This window comes from Atta cephalotes (assembly GCF_000143395.1).
Source record: "Atta cephalotes unplaced genomic scaffold scaffold00048, whole genome shotgun sequence".
In the NCBI taxonomy this organism is placed as follows: domain Eukaryota; kingdom Metazoa; phylum Arthropoda; class Insecta; order Hymenoptera; family Formicidae; genus Atta; species Atta cephalotes.
The window spans coordinates 1,460,371-1,478,467 of NW_012130112.1; the positions used below are offsets into that span (position 1 = coordinate 1,460,371).

Sequence of the window (18,097 nt, forward strand, 5' to 3'; positions counted from 1 at the left end):
TTATTAATCTCAATATTTAATATTTAGTAATATTTAGGATATGTAATATCTAGTAATATTTAGGATTTGTAATTATATATATATTTGCAATTATATCATATATCTATATATACAAATATATCATATAGTTTTATTAATTTACTAATAGAAATTGCAGAATTAAAATCGAATTCTTTTTTCTGTTAATCTTTTTTTGATTTGAAGATGTTTTGTTATTTTCAGTAAAGTTTATTTAAGTATGTTTTTTCTCATTTCATTTCATTAATTACTTTATTAATTAAATAAAAAATACTTTATTTTTTTATTTATGATTACTGATTTTGGTTTCGTTATTTATACTATCGTAATGTGCAAATACATGATATTATTAATTTCATCATTTTCAAAAAAAAGTTGCAAAAAACAACTTTTTAAAATGTATCTTTTAGACTTTATCAAAAAATAAGTCAAGATGTTTCCAAAATTTTTTAAAAATTTTCTAAAAAAACATCTAAAAATTATGTTTTATAAAATAAATTCTTTTAAATTTTTCTTTCATGTACAAATATTTTTATATTACCAACTGTAACATGTATCGATTAAAATAGGATGACTCCGGTATTTATGTCGCAAGAATTTACGCCGCGAGAATTTACGCCGCGAGAATTTATGCCGCAGAAGTTACAAAAAATAAGAAAAGTGGGACTAATTTGCATAACTGTTTTGTTATATATATATATCTTTATATTAGTAATATGTTGTATTAGTTATATTAGTAATATGTTGTAATTTCACTTTCTATTGTTAATATTAAACCATTGTTAATTGATTTATCAATATAGTAGTGCAACTATAGTAAAGTAGTATAACTATATATCACAACGAACATGATGTTGAAGGAAACTGTGAGGAATAGACAAAACTTAATACTTATTTCGTTATGCATAAATTTAAAGAAATAATAAAAGATGGAATATAGCGAAATATAAGTGATTAGTTTTTGTATAGCTTATTTATGCTTGATGTCTTATATGTATATTCCACTTATTTGAGAAAGATATATGATATTGTAAGCACGCAGGATTTATGCTCAGTTTAAAAATTTTAAAATATGTATCTCTTAAATAACTTCAAAATATCGCAATGTTATCTGTAGGTTACTGAAATCAAAAATTTATCGCGAATGTATTAAAAAAATTTGGATAATCAAAAAATCAAATTTTATAATATCATATCAGAGGAAATGATATAACATTAGAGGAAAGATGATATAAATTTCAGTTGTACTATACACTTACGAGGTATTTAACGACGTTTAACCACAATTCGGACATTATTATTATATAAACTCGTATCCTTGTTACACACGAGTGATTTAGAAACTTTGAGGTCATCAAGCATTTGTCGTGATGAAAGATAATTGAGCTGCTAGTATAAAGATATATATCATGTTTGGCAATTCTCATTAATTGGCAGTTTTCCTCATTCTTACATTTAATACGATTGTTAAAATATTCGAATATAAATTTATAATATCAACGATTCTTTATATAAATTATACAAGTATAACGTAATCATATAGAGAATAAAATTTAAGAAAAAATATAAAATCAATAATACGTTTTAAAAATTGTTATATAAATTGTTTAAAAAATTGTAGAACTTTAAAACTTAAGAAAATCAAATTGTACCATTAAAAACTGTAAAAACACTGATCCGTTTTTTCGATTAACGTGCGATGGTCAACAAATTTGTGACAATTAAGCCACTTAATACAGATGGCACACGTGGAAATGTCTACGACTTGTATGTTGACTCATTTAGCATTCGCATACTCGTAAATATTTTTAAGAGCCTAAGTTAATTGAGGTTAATAGAGAAACAACTGTGCAGCAACAGCTTTTGCACATTTGATAATAGAGGTGCATAATATTGTCGTAATATAATTTAGATTAGATTATAGCTATCTTCCTAGTTATTGGCAAGATATAATCCATCTTTCCAATAATTATAAGAAAATTAATTAGTGGTATATATATATATATATAAAATTGGTTTCTTAATTTATTTAATTTTTTAACAAAGAATAGATTTTTCTATTAAAAAATTTATAATAATAATTAATATTAAAATCTCTTATAAAATACAAAAAATATTATGAATTGTTACAGAAGTATTAAAGTATTAATTTTTCTTATATTATTTAATTTGCCTTATGTACGATAATATTAACTTATCAATTAATAACAATTTAAATAATTAAATCAACAATCGTATTCCAAAAATAATCATACGATTCTTATAACAAACTGTTTTATATCACAATCATAATATAATTTTTGTTAATATGTATTATGTTTTTGTGTTTTGTTTAAAGCGTGATAATCTTATATTTTTTAAATATATCTCCACTTTACAAGAATGTAATTCAATTTTACAAAAATGAAACAGCTTAATTAAATAATGACATAAAAGCCGATTTTAATGCTTTCAATATATTATACAATACGTATACCATAAATGAAAAAATTCCAATTTAATTTGCAATTTTTATTATTTACATAATCAATAGTCAAATAATAACTGAAAATAAAATATTAAAAATATATGAATACATACGTTATTAAACGTACACTTTGGTTCTAAAATATTCTTATCAAATATTTGCGCGCTTTTATTTGGAATATAATATTCATGTATCTCTATGTAATCCTTTTATTGGAAAAATCCAGTATAATTTTTGTATGCGCTTTATTTCTGAAAAAATGGTGTCATTCGAAAAGATCGATCAGTTTTCTCTAAAAAAAGTTTTCTTCTTCTTGATATTAAAATGAAGATCATTCAAAATTAAACGAGAAATAAATTTATATCATTTTTTTATATGTTTAAAGTTTAATTAACAAGAGGGTCTCTATTTTTAAGCACTTGAAACTTTAAAATCTGACTTTGAAGCAATTGAAACCTTGATAAGAGAGAATATTTTCCTAAGAAGATTCTGACTCTAATTTTAAAGAATATTTTAAAGAATATTTTTCGGAAAAAAATAGTTCAAAATATTGTAGGTTTATAATCTTGTTGACCAAATCGGATAAAAATATTTACTCAACAATTATTGTCAAATAATGTTATAATATTTATTGAATCGAATAAAAAATCCTTAATCAACATAAGTTAACGAATCGATTCTTTTATAATAAAACCATAACATTGCACAGAATTATTTTGTCATTTATTTATTTTGATTTCTTATAAAAGAAAAATTTTAATACATTGACTCTTCATTTTAATTCATATTTAATATCCTCGTTAGATTTCGTATTCTTTTAAAAAAAAACAACATATCTCTGTTTTTCTCATTAGAATGATTCGCTATTAATTAGTTAGATTTATATCTTAATTTATCTAGTAACATGTAATCTTGACTATCATGTGTCTGCTGCGATCTCTAATTAGTAATAATAATTTATGATATTAAGATAGGATAATTTTTTGTTTTCATTTTGAAGATGAGTATCGTCAAAAAATTATAGATGCGTGATAAATAACATTATCAAAATTAAAATGATCGAAATACAAAAAATTATTCCTTACTTTGAAATAATAATTCGATTCACAAATCAATTCTGCAATCAATATTTTAAATCACTTTTGCACTTTATATAAAGGTTTATTAGAAGAATTGGATTCTTGACTCTTGATATTTCGGATAAAATTCAATTTTTTAAATACAAAAGTACTCATTATGTTAAAATATTCAAACATTCTTCAAGTTATGTAAATTGCAGCTGGATTATTACATGGAAGTATCATTTCAAGTTTCATCAATTGCATTGCGAAACATTTTTTCGAAGTCATATTTCAAATAATGCTTATTAATATATCGCTTTAAACATCAGTATATAATTACCGATTAAAACGATTTATGATGTTGTGTTGCATATTGCATTCATAAATAAGACTTATAATTTAAATTCTTATACCGTTTTCATTAAATAATGCATTATGCAATTTTAATATTGTTATAATTAAATTACTAAAAATCGGCGTGCTCGGATAATTTATCAAAAATAATTTTTTTATTGGAAATAACCTTTACAATATATGCGTTTCTATAAAAGCTTATATATTAACATTTGATTAATATTTGATTTGTGTGTGAAATTTCTGCATTTTATATATAAAAGTCAGAAATTTATCCTCAAACATATGTATGTATTAAAATTTAAAAAAATAAAATCGAAGAAAAGGCATAAAGTATTGAAAATGCAATTAAAATGAACAAATCCGTAATTAATGTACCATGATTAATTTTACGACTAATCCTGGAAGATACCATGGTTGTACTTCTATCATCTCGCGCGTAAAATTGCAGGTTGCAAACTCGATGTGTTTTTTTGCAGTCCTATGTAACGGCGCCGCGTCCCGACATGACGTTTGGCGCCGACATCCCTCCTCTTCGGTGGAGAACAAGCGGCTTGAAAGACTTTTCTTGACTTGCGTCTCCGAGTATACGATAGTCGTTACGCTTGAGCTGTCGGTTTCGCACGAGAACACGAATAAATATATTTTCTAATAACGTTCGCAATAGTGAGAGTATTACGCGTGTGCGCAAATTCCAGCTTTCGAGTTTTTAAGTCAACCGTATTTCCGAAGTAAGCGTGATTCAAATTTATGCGCTGCATCGTTCGATCAGTAGTATCTTGATGTGTGTATCTGCGTGACACAAGTATTGATATCTTTTTATAAATCTTTTTTCAATTTTGTCAATATTCGACAAATTTAGATAATTTAGATAATTTAAAATCTTCTGAATACCAAATAATAATTTTATTGATAATATGTATTTCAGTTCGAATAAAAAAATAGAAATTGATTTTACATTATATAATTTAATATTAGAATCTGGTGTATTTACGTATATTTGTACGTTCCACAATTTATGTTAATTTTAAAAGATTCTTTTACACATTGTAACAAATTTATTTTTTATCGTAAAAATGTATCCAAAGAATACATTTATAACAATTTTTATGTATAATAGCCAAAAATTAAAGTTCTGTTAAAATCCAGTTAAAGATATGGATTTAATATTTATTTACTTCTTAAAATTCCATTCGCAATATATCCTCTTCTTGAATTGTTTGTGGACTTGCCATGGAGAAATATCGTCGAGAAATGCATGCATTCTACAAAATACGGCTGCATGTTTCTTAACCTTATTTACGAGTTTAAAAAATGCGAACTGTGCAGATTAATAGTGTCTACACAAATTTACTTGCAAATTTTTGTGAGTACATATCGCGTTTCCGTATGTGAATCATAATTAGGCTGCATCAGACGTGATAACAGTAATAACACGGTAATAACAGTGAAGAGAAGTTGTATCTGTAAGAAGAGTCATTTGAACGCCGGTATTTTCTGTGCCCTTCATAACGGGGTTTACTCCTTCCTTTCCATTTCTGTTTTTCTTTCTCTTCGCTTAGGTTCAATGTCTTATCTTTCTTCTATATGACTACATTGTTATTGGTTGCCAAGATTTATTTTCACATTATAAATGCATTATGAATCGTTGAAATATTGGAATTATCACAATATAAAAAAATTGAAGAAACAATATTACAAAATATGAAAGACATTGCGACATTGAAGGTTGTATTAATAAAGCTTGTTCTTCAAGGTGCTGGATGATAAAACTACATTTATACAGTTAATATCATTGAGACAAATTCAAATTTTACGCGCGAGATGATAGAAGTACGACCACGGTATCTTTCAGGATTGGTCGTAAACTTAATCATTTATTCATTTTAATTGCCTTTTCAATACTTTATGCCTTTTCTTCGATTTTATTTTTTAAAATTTGAGTATATACATATGTTTGAGGATGAATTTCTGAATTTTATATATAAAATGCAGAAATTTCACACATAAATTTCAAATAAAATGAAAAACTAAAAATCATCTTTACGATGATTTGCGATTGAAATGAAAAGCTAGTGTGACAAGACTAGTAAATACTCATGTAAAGCATACATATGTATGCTTACATACATGTAAAGTATACATATCCATGATTTTAATCATTAGTTCTAAGATTTCTGTTTTATTAGAAAAGTCGAAATATAATCGCAATGAATAATAATAATTACTTTTCTAAATTATAAGCAATCACTTATATTTCAAATATACTGGTTATTATCTGGTCTTGCAATGTAGTCTTTTGCTCAAACTAAATTGCAGCTTTGTAGACTAAAATGCCAAAAATGCGCTTTCTAATTATATAAACTATAATCGTTGATTTGTCTATCTTCTCTGCTGAGGCATATTTATGTCACGGCTTATTTAACATCTGAAGAAAACTAGAAATTATCTTTGATTACAAATGAGATAAAAAGTACTGCTAATATGACAAGGCTTATTCTATACTGTAAAGAATATATACATATCCATGAATTAAAGATTATCGGTTCTACAATATATGTGTCACTAGAAAAGTCAAAATATATATAATTATAATAAATAGTGATTAATTTGTGAATTAAACTAAATTAAATTTATTTATGTATCAAACGATTATTATCTAATTTTTTTATAACGTAGTTATAAATTTTTATAAGGTATTTGCAAAACTAAATTACAATTTTATCTATTAAATTTTATCTATTAAATTGATTTTAATAATTAATTTAATGTCATCGTAGATATTATAATCAAAATGCAGAAGTTGTTGAAATATTTTTTCATTTAAATATTTTTCAAGCTAAATTCATACCCTCTTCTCATTAATTATTATTGATTATTTATTTATTTACCTACTATCTAATCCAGTTAACTTTATTACAGTATGTAGCGGATCAAGAAATGTCCGTTATTGCGAAATAAAATTTCTTGTTGAACTGTAAATAGGAGAGATAGAAGAAGTAGGCAGGTGAAAGGTGGAGGAAAAAGATTAAAAATAGGAAAATATAATAACACAATAATGTACGTGTACATATGAACTGTCTATATATATGTCCATTATCTTATTTGTCCAAAAAATAATAGCGAACACACAAATATGACATGAATAGTCAATATAATATCTTTAGCAATGTTATTTATGTTTTTTACTATTCAATGTTACAGATATTCGAACAGAAAAGATAAAAGCGGAACGTAGAAACAGACAGTGATATGAAGAAAACAAAAACAAATATTTCCGAATATGGTAAGTTTCTTGATAAATTAAATTAGAACAATTATGAATATTATAAAATCCGATCCAAATAGAAATAAGAATTAAATTTATCTACGTATATTAAATAGAATTTGAACATTTTGAAGAGTTTAAGAAAATAGAATAATTTTTAGTTAATTTCATAGATTTTGTTAACATCTTAAGTTAAATTTTAAATGCAAATGTATGTTTATACTATTTTTATATTTGCATTTTATTGTCTTCCTTTTATTTTATTTTACTATATTTTAGCATCTTTTATATTAATATTTTATATATAATAATACTTTCAAAATTTTTTGAAAATAAGCTTTATCGTTATATGTATATAGATGCCTGTTTTTGAACACAGATACGAGATTAGTCTTTTTTTTTCTAATTTTTTGGATGTTCAATATAGACAAATTGCTTCATTACGTCACACTTTTGGAAAATTTGCAATTGCAAAAAAAAAAGGATTATTTTTATTTTGTCATGTTATTATTACGATATGTGACATGCCAGAAAAATTCTGCAAGAGTCAAATCTTAAAAATATCCAAATTGTTGCACTTTATAAAAATCTTTCGTGATTTTGAATTTGTCAATTTTAATATTGGATTTATATTCAGCAACTTTTAGAGAAATTTTTAAGTTTAAATGAACATAATTTGAAAAATATAATTTTTAGGATGTTTACTACCTAGAAAGATATGGAGAGAGAAAAGCTAGAACTTTTAAGGGAGATTTCTTTTTACAATTGAAAACCAGATTTTATGGAATTTTATTCAGGAAAATTTTTAGAATTTTATTTTATTTTTATTTTATAACAAAATATGAGAAAATTTACCTTTTTTATAACTAATTGCAAATTTTTCAAAATTGAAACGTGATAAAACAAAATTGGATGGAACGTGATAAAACATTGGAAACCAAATTCGTATTTAACGTTTAAAAAACTATAGAAATGATTAAGCTCATTCTAATGTTATTTTTTGTCGAACAGTGTAATTGTATACCTCAAAAAACTTGTCTTCAGATTTTTAAATCTGTTTTAAATCTTGAATTGAAAAAGATAAGTTATATGTTTAACTTATCTTTACGTTTAAAAGAAATATATATTAGAATAATGAAATGTTTAAAATATATTATAAACTATAAAGCATCTGTCTCAAATACAAATGTTTTTAAATCATAGTGAGAAAATACGATAAAAAAAAGCACGAAAAGCTGTGATAAATGATGACAACCTTCCTTTTCGCAATGCAAAAGCTAACTCTAAATTTTGATAAAAGTTTCTTATTTTTAAAATTTGAATTATTATCGTCGTGTACATATTTTAACGTTAGAATAAATCTGTATCGCACGATGAAGACCTGGCAGCTTGAAAGGTAAAACTGACCTTTCGAGTCGCCGAAGAAGGATGTCGATGTAAGTTGCAGCGTCCGAGATCGAAGGTTGTCTTCTTGATGTCTCGAGGTTAGCATGCATTTTATGGTTTACATGCACTCTCTAGCGTTTTTCATTCTGCGAACTGGTTTCACCGTCATTTACGCGGCAACACATAATAATGTACTTATATATTTATTACTATATAAATCGACCCTATTGTCATGTCATAAAATGATTGTCAGCAATGTTTATATCAATTGTAAGATGCATTTCGATTCAAATTCACTTGCATAGCACAGTTAAGATTTAATTTAAAAAAAAAAGAAATGTTAATTATAATTTCTCTATGTCTTTCTTCATCGATATTAATTTTTTTTTAACAATTATATTATTAAAAATTTAGTATACTACTAAAAAATTAAATTGTATCACAGATTATGCGAATAAATTTTTATCGCATTTTGTGTATGTATAAATCAATTTATTTATACAATATCAAGAAAGTCATCAGTTGCTTATTCTGAGATCTCATTACTTGGAAATATTCGTAAGAAAAAAAGAACTGGCATTGTTTGATTTATAAATATTTATGAATCATTTGTCATGAAGCAAGCGAGGTTAAATTTTTTATTACGCAACTGCCTAATAATTACGGATTGATGATTTAATTTCAATTCTTTAGTGCTGAACGAGGAAAATCATAGATTATTTCTGTCTATAAACTAATAGATTTGTTTTTTGTCAATTTTGATTAAATTTTCTATGTAAATGCGCAATTATTTTCATAATTATATATGTTATCAGTAATCATTTTATGTAGATTATAATTTATGATGACGCTACTTAACACAGTGTAAAGACAGAGTGATTGCGAAAAAATTTTCTTGAAATCATTACAAATATATTGATGTAATCATAAATTATCAGTTGCACAAATAAAGTTTATATAAAGAGATACGTTTTCAGTAAATGTATTTTCAGTATACTTTAATGTAAGTTGTTTCATTAACTTAATGGATTCATAATGTTTATAAAACTGAACAATGATTATAAAACTTTGTTGCTTCCATCAAATAAAAAAATGTGTAGGGTAACTCCGGCAAATATGCCGCGCTGGAATTTACGCCGCAGAAGTCAGAAAAAAATAGAAGGAATGGGAGTAATTTTTCCGCAACTACTCTGTTACATGCCTTTATGTTATATTAGTATTGTTATGATTTCAGTTTCTTATTGCTAATATTAATGAAATTATTGTAAGTTGAATCGATTTTATCTGTGTGTAAGTAACGCCATCATAAATTATAATCTACATAAAATGATTACTGTAGGACGTGCAAAAGAGTGCTTAGTGATTATTTCGTGATACATGAATGTAGAGGAGTAGTAAAGTATGTTGTATAACAAATACAAGTACTTTGCTCTTGTATTCTTTGTTTGTTGTCTTGTATATCCAGTATACCTGTTTGAGATATGGCATTTTTAACAGGCGGGATTTATGGCCAAAGCATATAAAGTGCGCAGATTGAATTCAGTGCACTAAATACACAGTGCATTACATAAACGCATTACATGAAATATGTACCTCATGTCATAACACTTGTAATACATCTAGGAAGATTGTAATTATTATTTATTACTTCATATACATATTTTTCTTCAACATTATTCTTATTCCTTAACAAAATTTTATAAACGCATTTTATAAGTTATTATGTATCATTTTACGTCTTATTTATATGCATTATTTGTAAATTTTTTATGAGCTATACATTCCTCCCCCTTCCCCCTATGAGTAATAATCATATATCCCATCCGTATGGGATATACGGCAAAAATGCAAAAAAGCATTCACTTTTTAAAACAAAATATAAATATTTCGGATTTTTAATGTTCTTTTCATAATAGTAGACAGTACAAAGTTTTTACTGATATAATTTGTTTACTTTAAACACAGTAAATAATAATACTTAATAAATTAAGTTTTTGATAGGTGCGGCGTATATACTGTAGTTATCCTATTAGAAACAGATTTTCTTTTAGAGAAGTTAATAATGATATTTCAATCTTTGAATTAAAATGATAATTTTATACGATATTAAATAAATTTTTATTGTAGGAAAATAAATATTACGATTTGCATAAATATTACGATTATTACATGAAATAACAATTATTAATATTAAGATAATTTAATATTAAGATAATATTAAGATAATTTTATGATAACATTTTTTTTTTATAAAGCTCAATAAATAATTTTGTATTATCAAATAATACGTAGTTGATGGTGTCTGATTATACAAAATTAATTAAGAAGCTGTAAATCGACGTTATCATTGAATTGCAATAAATTTGTAACCAGACTCAAATATAAGTCTTGAGCGTAATTACGATGTATACACATAACGCGCAAAATATTTTTTCAAAAGCAATATGTTATGTAGATAAAAATTTCATGCGATAAAAATTTCCATCGTATGTTTTGTCATGAAAAAAAAAAATGTGGCACATCCTAGTATTCTACGATTATTAATAATTGTATTAAATTTCATCTGTCACTAATTGTCGTCTGATTTATATCGTAAGTAGGGAAAATAATTTATATGTGATTTATTCCTACTTGTGAAAGTAACAATCTTTTCTGCAAGAATTCACATCGAGATCGAAGTCATAATTCAAGATCGATAAAAATTTAAGAGCCTTGATTAATAGAAATTAAAGTGAGTTTATAAATAAAAAAAAAAGAGATCTTCCTAAATTGCAGCACATATGAATGCCAAGCAAGTTCCTAACGGTAAGGATGATCATGTCGATTCTGACACAAATGTGGACGCCGTGCAGACTGCGATTGGCAATCTTGGCAGGTGGCAAATCATCGTCTGCCTGGCGATTTCTTTGATCAAATTTCCGGTAGCATGGCATCAATTAGCAATCGTTTTTATGGCACCTCATCAAGATTACAACTGTACGGAACCTTCTATTACGGAGGAATACTCCAAGGATCAATGTACGGTCAATCTTAATGGTACTCTGATAAAATGCACAGAATGGGAGTACGATAGAAAACTATTTCCCGAGACTATCATATCGCAGGTAAATGTGTTATGAGTTCGAAAATCATTGTTTTATAATGTCAACAAATGTATTTATAAAAATTTATAAAATATATAATCATGCACAAAATTCTTTATTATTTACTGATTTGAAAAGATATTTAGAAAGAGAAAAAGACTTATTGCATTTCAGTGGAATCTTGTCTGTGATCGAACGCATTATGCGAATATCCAACAATCTATTCTTATGTTCGGAGTGCTTCTTGGTAACATAATCTTCGGCAGTTTAGCAGACAGGTGAATGCACGTAATATTGAATATATAATTTCAAATCGTTATAACTAAACCGTAAAATAGCTATGAAATGAAAAGTACACGAATATCTCAGATATGGCAGGAAAACACCGCTGATGATTTCTATTATTCTTCAACTTTTGTCGGGTATTGGATGTGCTATAGTACCTTGGTTTTACGTACTACTACTGATGAAGCTGTTAAGTGCCTTAGCTACTGGCGGCACAATGGTTACTAGTTACGTTATCTGTAAGTAGCTCTTAATTCATAAAATTTATGGTCTGTATTTAGAACGGCGTTTTTATAGTGTTAGCGTGTATTTAGCATTATTTAGTTCATGTTACGTATACTGTAGAATTTACTGTAGAATTTATAGACATAAAAAAACGCGCATTTATCGTAAAGGAACATTGTCTCGTGTTGTGACATACTGCACTTGTCTTAGTGCCGAGACACTGCCGTGTTTCCTGATAAAAGTGCCGCGCATTCTGAATATGGATCTATAAATATAAGAAGCTGTTATCAAATAGCTAATTAATTAAACGCGCAATCAAAGGAAAGTAATATTTAGCACGTCAATTTGAATGTTACATTGAATCAAATTTCTTTATCGATAAAAGTTAATTAATAAATAGTTAATTAATAATAAACATTTTTCTTTTAATATCTTTCAGGTATGGAAATAGTAGGTACAAAATGGCGTGCTGCCATCACCGTTTTATATCAAATTCCATTCAGTTTAGGCCATATGTCGCTAGCAGGACTCGCGTTCTGGTTTCGACATTGGCAACATCTACAGATCGCCATCACACTTCCATCTATTGTTCTTTTAAGTTATTGGTGGATAATACCCGAATCACCCAGATGGTTACTAGCTATGGGAAAACAGAGAGCAGCGTGCGAGATATTGCAGAAGGCAGTCAATATCAATAATGTGGAAAATGTAGACGTTCCCGAAATAGTTAGGAAACATTGTTTTCATCATGTAAGAGTTACAATTTTTTTTATTAAAATAATTTGACAAATTGTAACACTTGTCTTTATATATATTTTAGAACCTTAAAAAATCTGCGCTAGATTACAAGGCTTCGTTTTTCGACTTGCTTCGCACGCCGAACATGCGAATAAAGTCACTCTCTATTTTCTTTAATTGGATCGTTTGCGGAATGGGTTTGTTTGGCATATCACAGTATATTGGCCAAGTCGGTGGCGATATTTTTATTAATTTCGCAGTATCCGGTGCCATACAGATTCCTGGAAATTTTGTCGCATGGTGGGCAATGAATACACTGGGTCGACGAATTACCTTGATTTGCAGCAATTCTATAAGTGGGGTGGCCTGTCTATTCTTAATCATCGTTTCAAACAGTAAGAAATCTTATTAAATTATAATTCATCGTTATATTTTTTTGTAATGCTTCCTCTTGTTTTTAAACTGGAACGAGTTTTGCATAAAAATTTTTCTTAATCTAATCTTGATAATTACCATTACTTTCTATTAAAGTAAGTATTTTCCATTCTGAACAAAGTCTCTCTATTGATTGATGATTGACTAATCTTCTGAAGATTAATCAATCCCTGGCCTAATCACGAAAACAAAGTTCCATTCTATTGTTAAGTGGCAATTTACGATAATCGAAGATATTTATTAAGTGATGATTATGAATCATTTAAAATTGCAGCGATAATTCTTTCATTTCCCCTAGATACAGAATGGTTACGACTACTTTTGACATGCCTCGGTATTGTCGGCATGTCAGTGTCATTTACAACAGTCTACCTTTTCTCCGGAGAACTGTTTCCTACAGTCGTGAGGAACATAGGAATCGGCGCAAGTAGCATGTGCGCCAGAATAGGCTCTATCTTAGCACCCTTCGTAGTATCTTTGGTAAGCTTGATTAAGTCGATCATAAATATAGATGTTAACAAATAACATTTCCTATTTGTGTGTATCGAGATTTGAATTAAATTGTTGCCGTGATAATAATAATTTTACGTCAAACACCCAAAAATCGCCAGTTGCTAATAAGTTTTCTAGATTACCAATCGTAGATATTATTTCAGAATAATATTGAGACATGGTTACCACCTATTATATTCGGAATTTTGCCATTGATTGGATCTGCATTATGCTTATTATTACCCGAAACTGCTGAATGTACATTACCAGAAACACTTCAAGACGGCGAAGAATTTGGAAAGTAAGTAAACCAATCGTTTTGCATACATATTTTTTGTGATAAAAAAAAATACTTTTCGTTTTTCAGATATTAATATTTTCTGTACATGAGCATATTTATATCGCGGTATTTTTTATGCATTATCAATTTTCGCGTGAAAAATTTCGTCATTTTAATAAATAATGCAAATAAAATAATGACATGTGATAAGATATTCACGAAATTTAAGACGTTCTTTGTATTTTTAATGTGCGAATTATTTAAAAAATAATGTATGCTCGTATATAGAATACAAATATAAATTTCATTAAAATTATAATTTATATCCAAAGTGTGAGTTTAATTTAATTTAAATTATAAAACACATTACTTTTTTTATAAACAGGAAGCATAAATTGAAAGAAAAACGTGGAAATTTTGAAGAAGAAGCGACGTTCTAAAGAAAAATTATGGTTACAATAAAGTCATAAATAAACATAAATTTCAGAAAAAGAGCGCGCGCGACCATATGCATACGCATATACACACGCGTGTACTCGTTATATCAAATTGTGTGTGATAAGTGATCTGAATGGTTAATCATGCTATTATTCGAGTGCTAGCATAAAGTAAACCATATACGCATATATTATTTAAAAGTTCTATTTATTATATTATTTTGATAATATTAGCGAAATTAGTTTTATTATCATTCCTCATCAAATTTTTGACTCATATTTTTGACTCATATTCATATTATAATTTAAAACAAGTATTTTATAGAAATATATAAATATTTTTAGAAAAATATATAATTGTATCAATGCGTTTTTCAAGAAATTCAGACATAAAGTTTGTAAGTATTAAATTTTTTATAAGTATTAAATTTTTACTGCCAAATAAATAAGTATACGTAATTATTATGTAAGATCTCTCAATGTATATATAAATAGAAATTTCTTTTTTATAGGAAAAGCATTTTCTATTTATTAATAATTTCAAGTAAAATAGACAAGATGTTTAAACAAATATCTATTTATTGAATAATCGATATGGCTTAAAATCAACAATATTATGTTTTTTAATTTTTCCAATTTTATAATTGCGATCATAATATCATCGATATTATACAGTAATTTAATATCAGAATGATTGATAATTTCCACGTCTTCGCATGTAAAATTATGCATAAAAAAAGATATTTTATTGCATTTGTAATAAATATTGTATTAAATTTTTCCAGACTTTTTCTTTATCGTGGATTCTTAGAAATGATTATATTTGTTTCATAATTGAACTTTACGCAAAATAATTCTTCCATTCAATTTACGCAATTAAATAAAATTAAGTGAATAATTTACGATTTTATCATGTTGTATTTATAATCTTTTGGTCTAGGAACTAAAGATATAACCTTCGGACAATGCGGACGTAGTTACAACTATAATTATCGATGAAGAATAAAAGAGTCATTCAAACTTTATCACACAATAAATTTAAATGACAACAAAGTGTATTCTTTTACTTAAACCTATTTATTAATTCAATTCAATGAAAAAATTAAATCATTGCTCAAGTATTAATAATCTAATTAATTTACTAAGATCTAATATCCTTTTGAATTCGTCGTAACTCTCTAGAAACAATAATATTGCATAATATTGTAAGTTGTAATTTCATACATTTTGAGAACAGTTTTGAGCTTTAAATTATCATGTTAAAATTTTTAATGTAAGGAAAAATAAAAAAGTAAAAATTTGGCTAAATTTTTTAAAAATTTATGGAAAACTAAAATTTTTTAATTTGCACTTCGAGTATTTAAAATTTTTTATCGTTAAATTTTTTGTGATATTTTGCATATTTTAAATATACAATCTTATTGTTTTCATTAATATTTTTACAAAAAATATTAAAAAATAAATTTTTTGTTTCTTTTGATCTTTTTTTAATATTAAAAATGTAATAGAGAAAATAGCGAAATATTTTAACTAACTTCTCAAGCAACAATAACGGTACTAAGTTACTTTTTCGATTTGTTGATGGTAACGAGTTATTTTTAAAAAACAACTTTTCAACCCTGATAAGCAATTTTATATATTAATAACTATAGTTGATAAATTGAATTTATCGAACTATCCATTCCAGTTTTGATTTGTTAATAAAATTATCATTTATTTTAATCTATCTTATCTTTATGATGTAAGCGAATTTATTAATTATTACTAGTAATTATTTAAAAATGAGAGTATTAAAAAGAGCATTACGAATGGTAAAAATAAAAGAGAAGCGAAAGAGATTTATAACATAAATTAGCATGAATATATATAGTAAGAAACATATTAAAAAACAATTAACATTTTTTAAAAAATATTTTTTAAATCCTGTATTTAAAATTAATTGAAAAAGATATAGCTTTGTTATTGTGTTCGTCTAAAATTTAGATTGTATTTATATCCAACGTTTCATCTGACATCTCTATGAAGACTTTTTTATTCCGAAATTATCGACACTTACGATTGGAAAAAGGTATAAAAGCCATCACAGTGTATTATAGCGTCATTCCATCTTGTACCGTTTCAGAGAAAGCTGCTTCACCAGTTCAAACAAGTGAGTATTTTAACTTTAATCACATAAAAAGTATAATCATGTTTTTCCAAATATTTAGAATAATTAATTCATCCTTATGAATTAATAATTCAAAATACAAAATTTAGATTGAATCTTATCTTTTAAATCTTATCTTATTTCGAAGTAATTTTTTTTTTAGTGACAACAAAACTTTGTACAAACTTTTATAAATTTCTTTTAAATTTTAATAGCTAAATTTAGCAATTTATCCGTAATACAAAGTTCTTATTGCTACAAGTAATTAATAAAATTAAGAAACTTTACAATTTTCTGATCATTATATTCATTTATATCTAAATATAAATGATAAATCCGTTATGATATATATGTCGTTCTTGCTTCATATTTTTATATTTTCCTAAGTTAGCGTAACACATACAATTATAATGTATGTTTAATTCAAACATCGTTGCTCACATATTAGCATAATAATATTCAATATTAAGTAACTTCACTTAACAAATATAATATATTCAATATAATATTTTTGTTTCGATAAAGTTTATGTGAAATTAAACAAAAATTATATTTCACTATTATTTAATATATATAAAATTTAATTCTATTCTTCATCTTCAATAATAATTAAAAAATAATTTATGTATCTCCATTTTCATATGCAAATATACATACATAGCGCTGTAAAATAGAATGAGAACCTGTAGAGCCTGTTCTTCTTAGAAAAAAATAGCTTATATTTGTACCTTGCTCCAAGGAGAATTAAAAATAAGAATATTCGGACACTATGATGTGTTACACCATTATGTTGTTAACATTGACATTTTAAATTAGAGTCAATATCCTTATAATATTCTTATAATAATAGATTTAACTAAAAGAATATTATAATAGCAAAACAATTGATTAAAATTATATTATCGATGAAGAAATTTTGTACAGACAATATATTTAATAGTTTACAAATTACAAATGTTATAAATATGTTTTTCTGTTTCTCTTTTTAGTACTTTATAAATTAAACAATTTGGATAGAGTTATTTAAAATTCTTATTATGATTGCCATAATTCATATTAATTTTATACTATTTATAAAAGAGAATCAGATTTATTCAAGCTTTTGTGTTCTGTAAACCTGTGTAACATATACACATTACATTTATTATTAGGAAATTCTTAAACATTAAGTAATTAATTAATTCGTATTATCTATAATGAGAGAAAAAAGAAATTTTGGATGAATTAGTGGATGGAAAAACTTTCAAGTTCGTTATGTAATATGTAAACACAAAGATGTGAACGCAAAGATTACACACTGACAACTTTTATTATATTTTATTAAAGGTTTCCTGTAATTTAACTATTTTTAGTAAATAATTTATGCGAAACATTTTCTGCTAGAATATTCTAAAATTTATGAAGGTTCAATGCTTTTACTCA

General features: G+C 25.8%; 1 protein-coding gene across 1 annotated transcript; it reads left to right on the forward strand.

Moving 5' to 3' along the window:
- Nucleotides 1-11,334: 11,334 nt before the first annotated feature.
- LOC105622733 (organic cation transporter protein-like) lies at nt 11,335-14,117 on the forward strand. The gene is made up of 7 exons (XM_012204146.1): nt 11,335-11,658; nt 11,812-11,915; nt 12,007-12,161; nt 12,587-12,897; nt 12,968-13,280; nt 13,619-13,800; nt 13,977-14,117. Exons 1-7 carry the CDS (start codon nt 11,335-11,337, stop codon nt 14,115-14,117), a joined length of 1,530 nt encoding a protein of 509 aa, XP_012059536.1.
- Nucleotides 14,118-18,097: the final 3,980 nt, after the last annotated feature.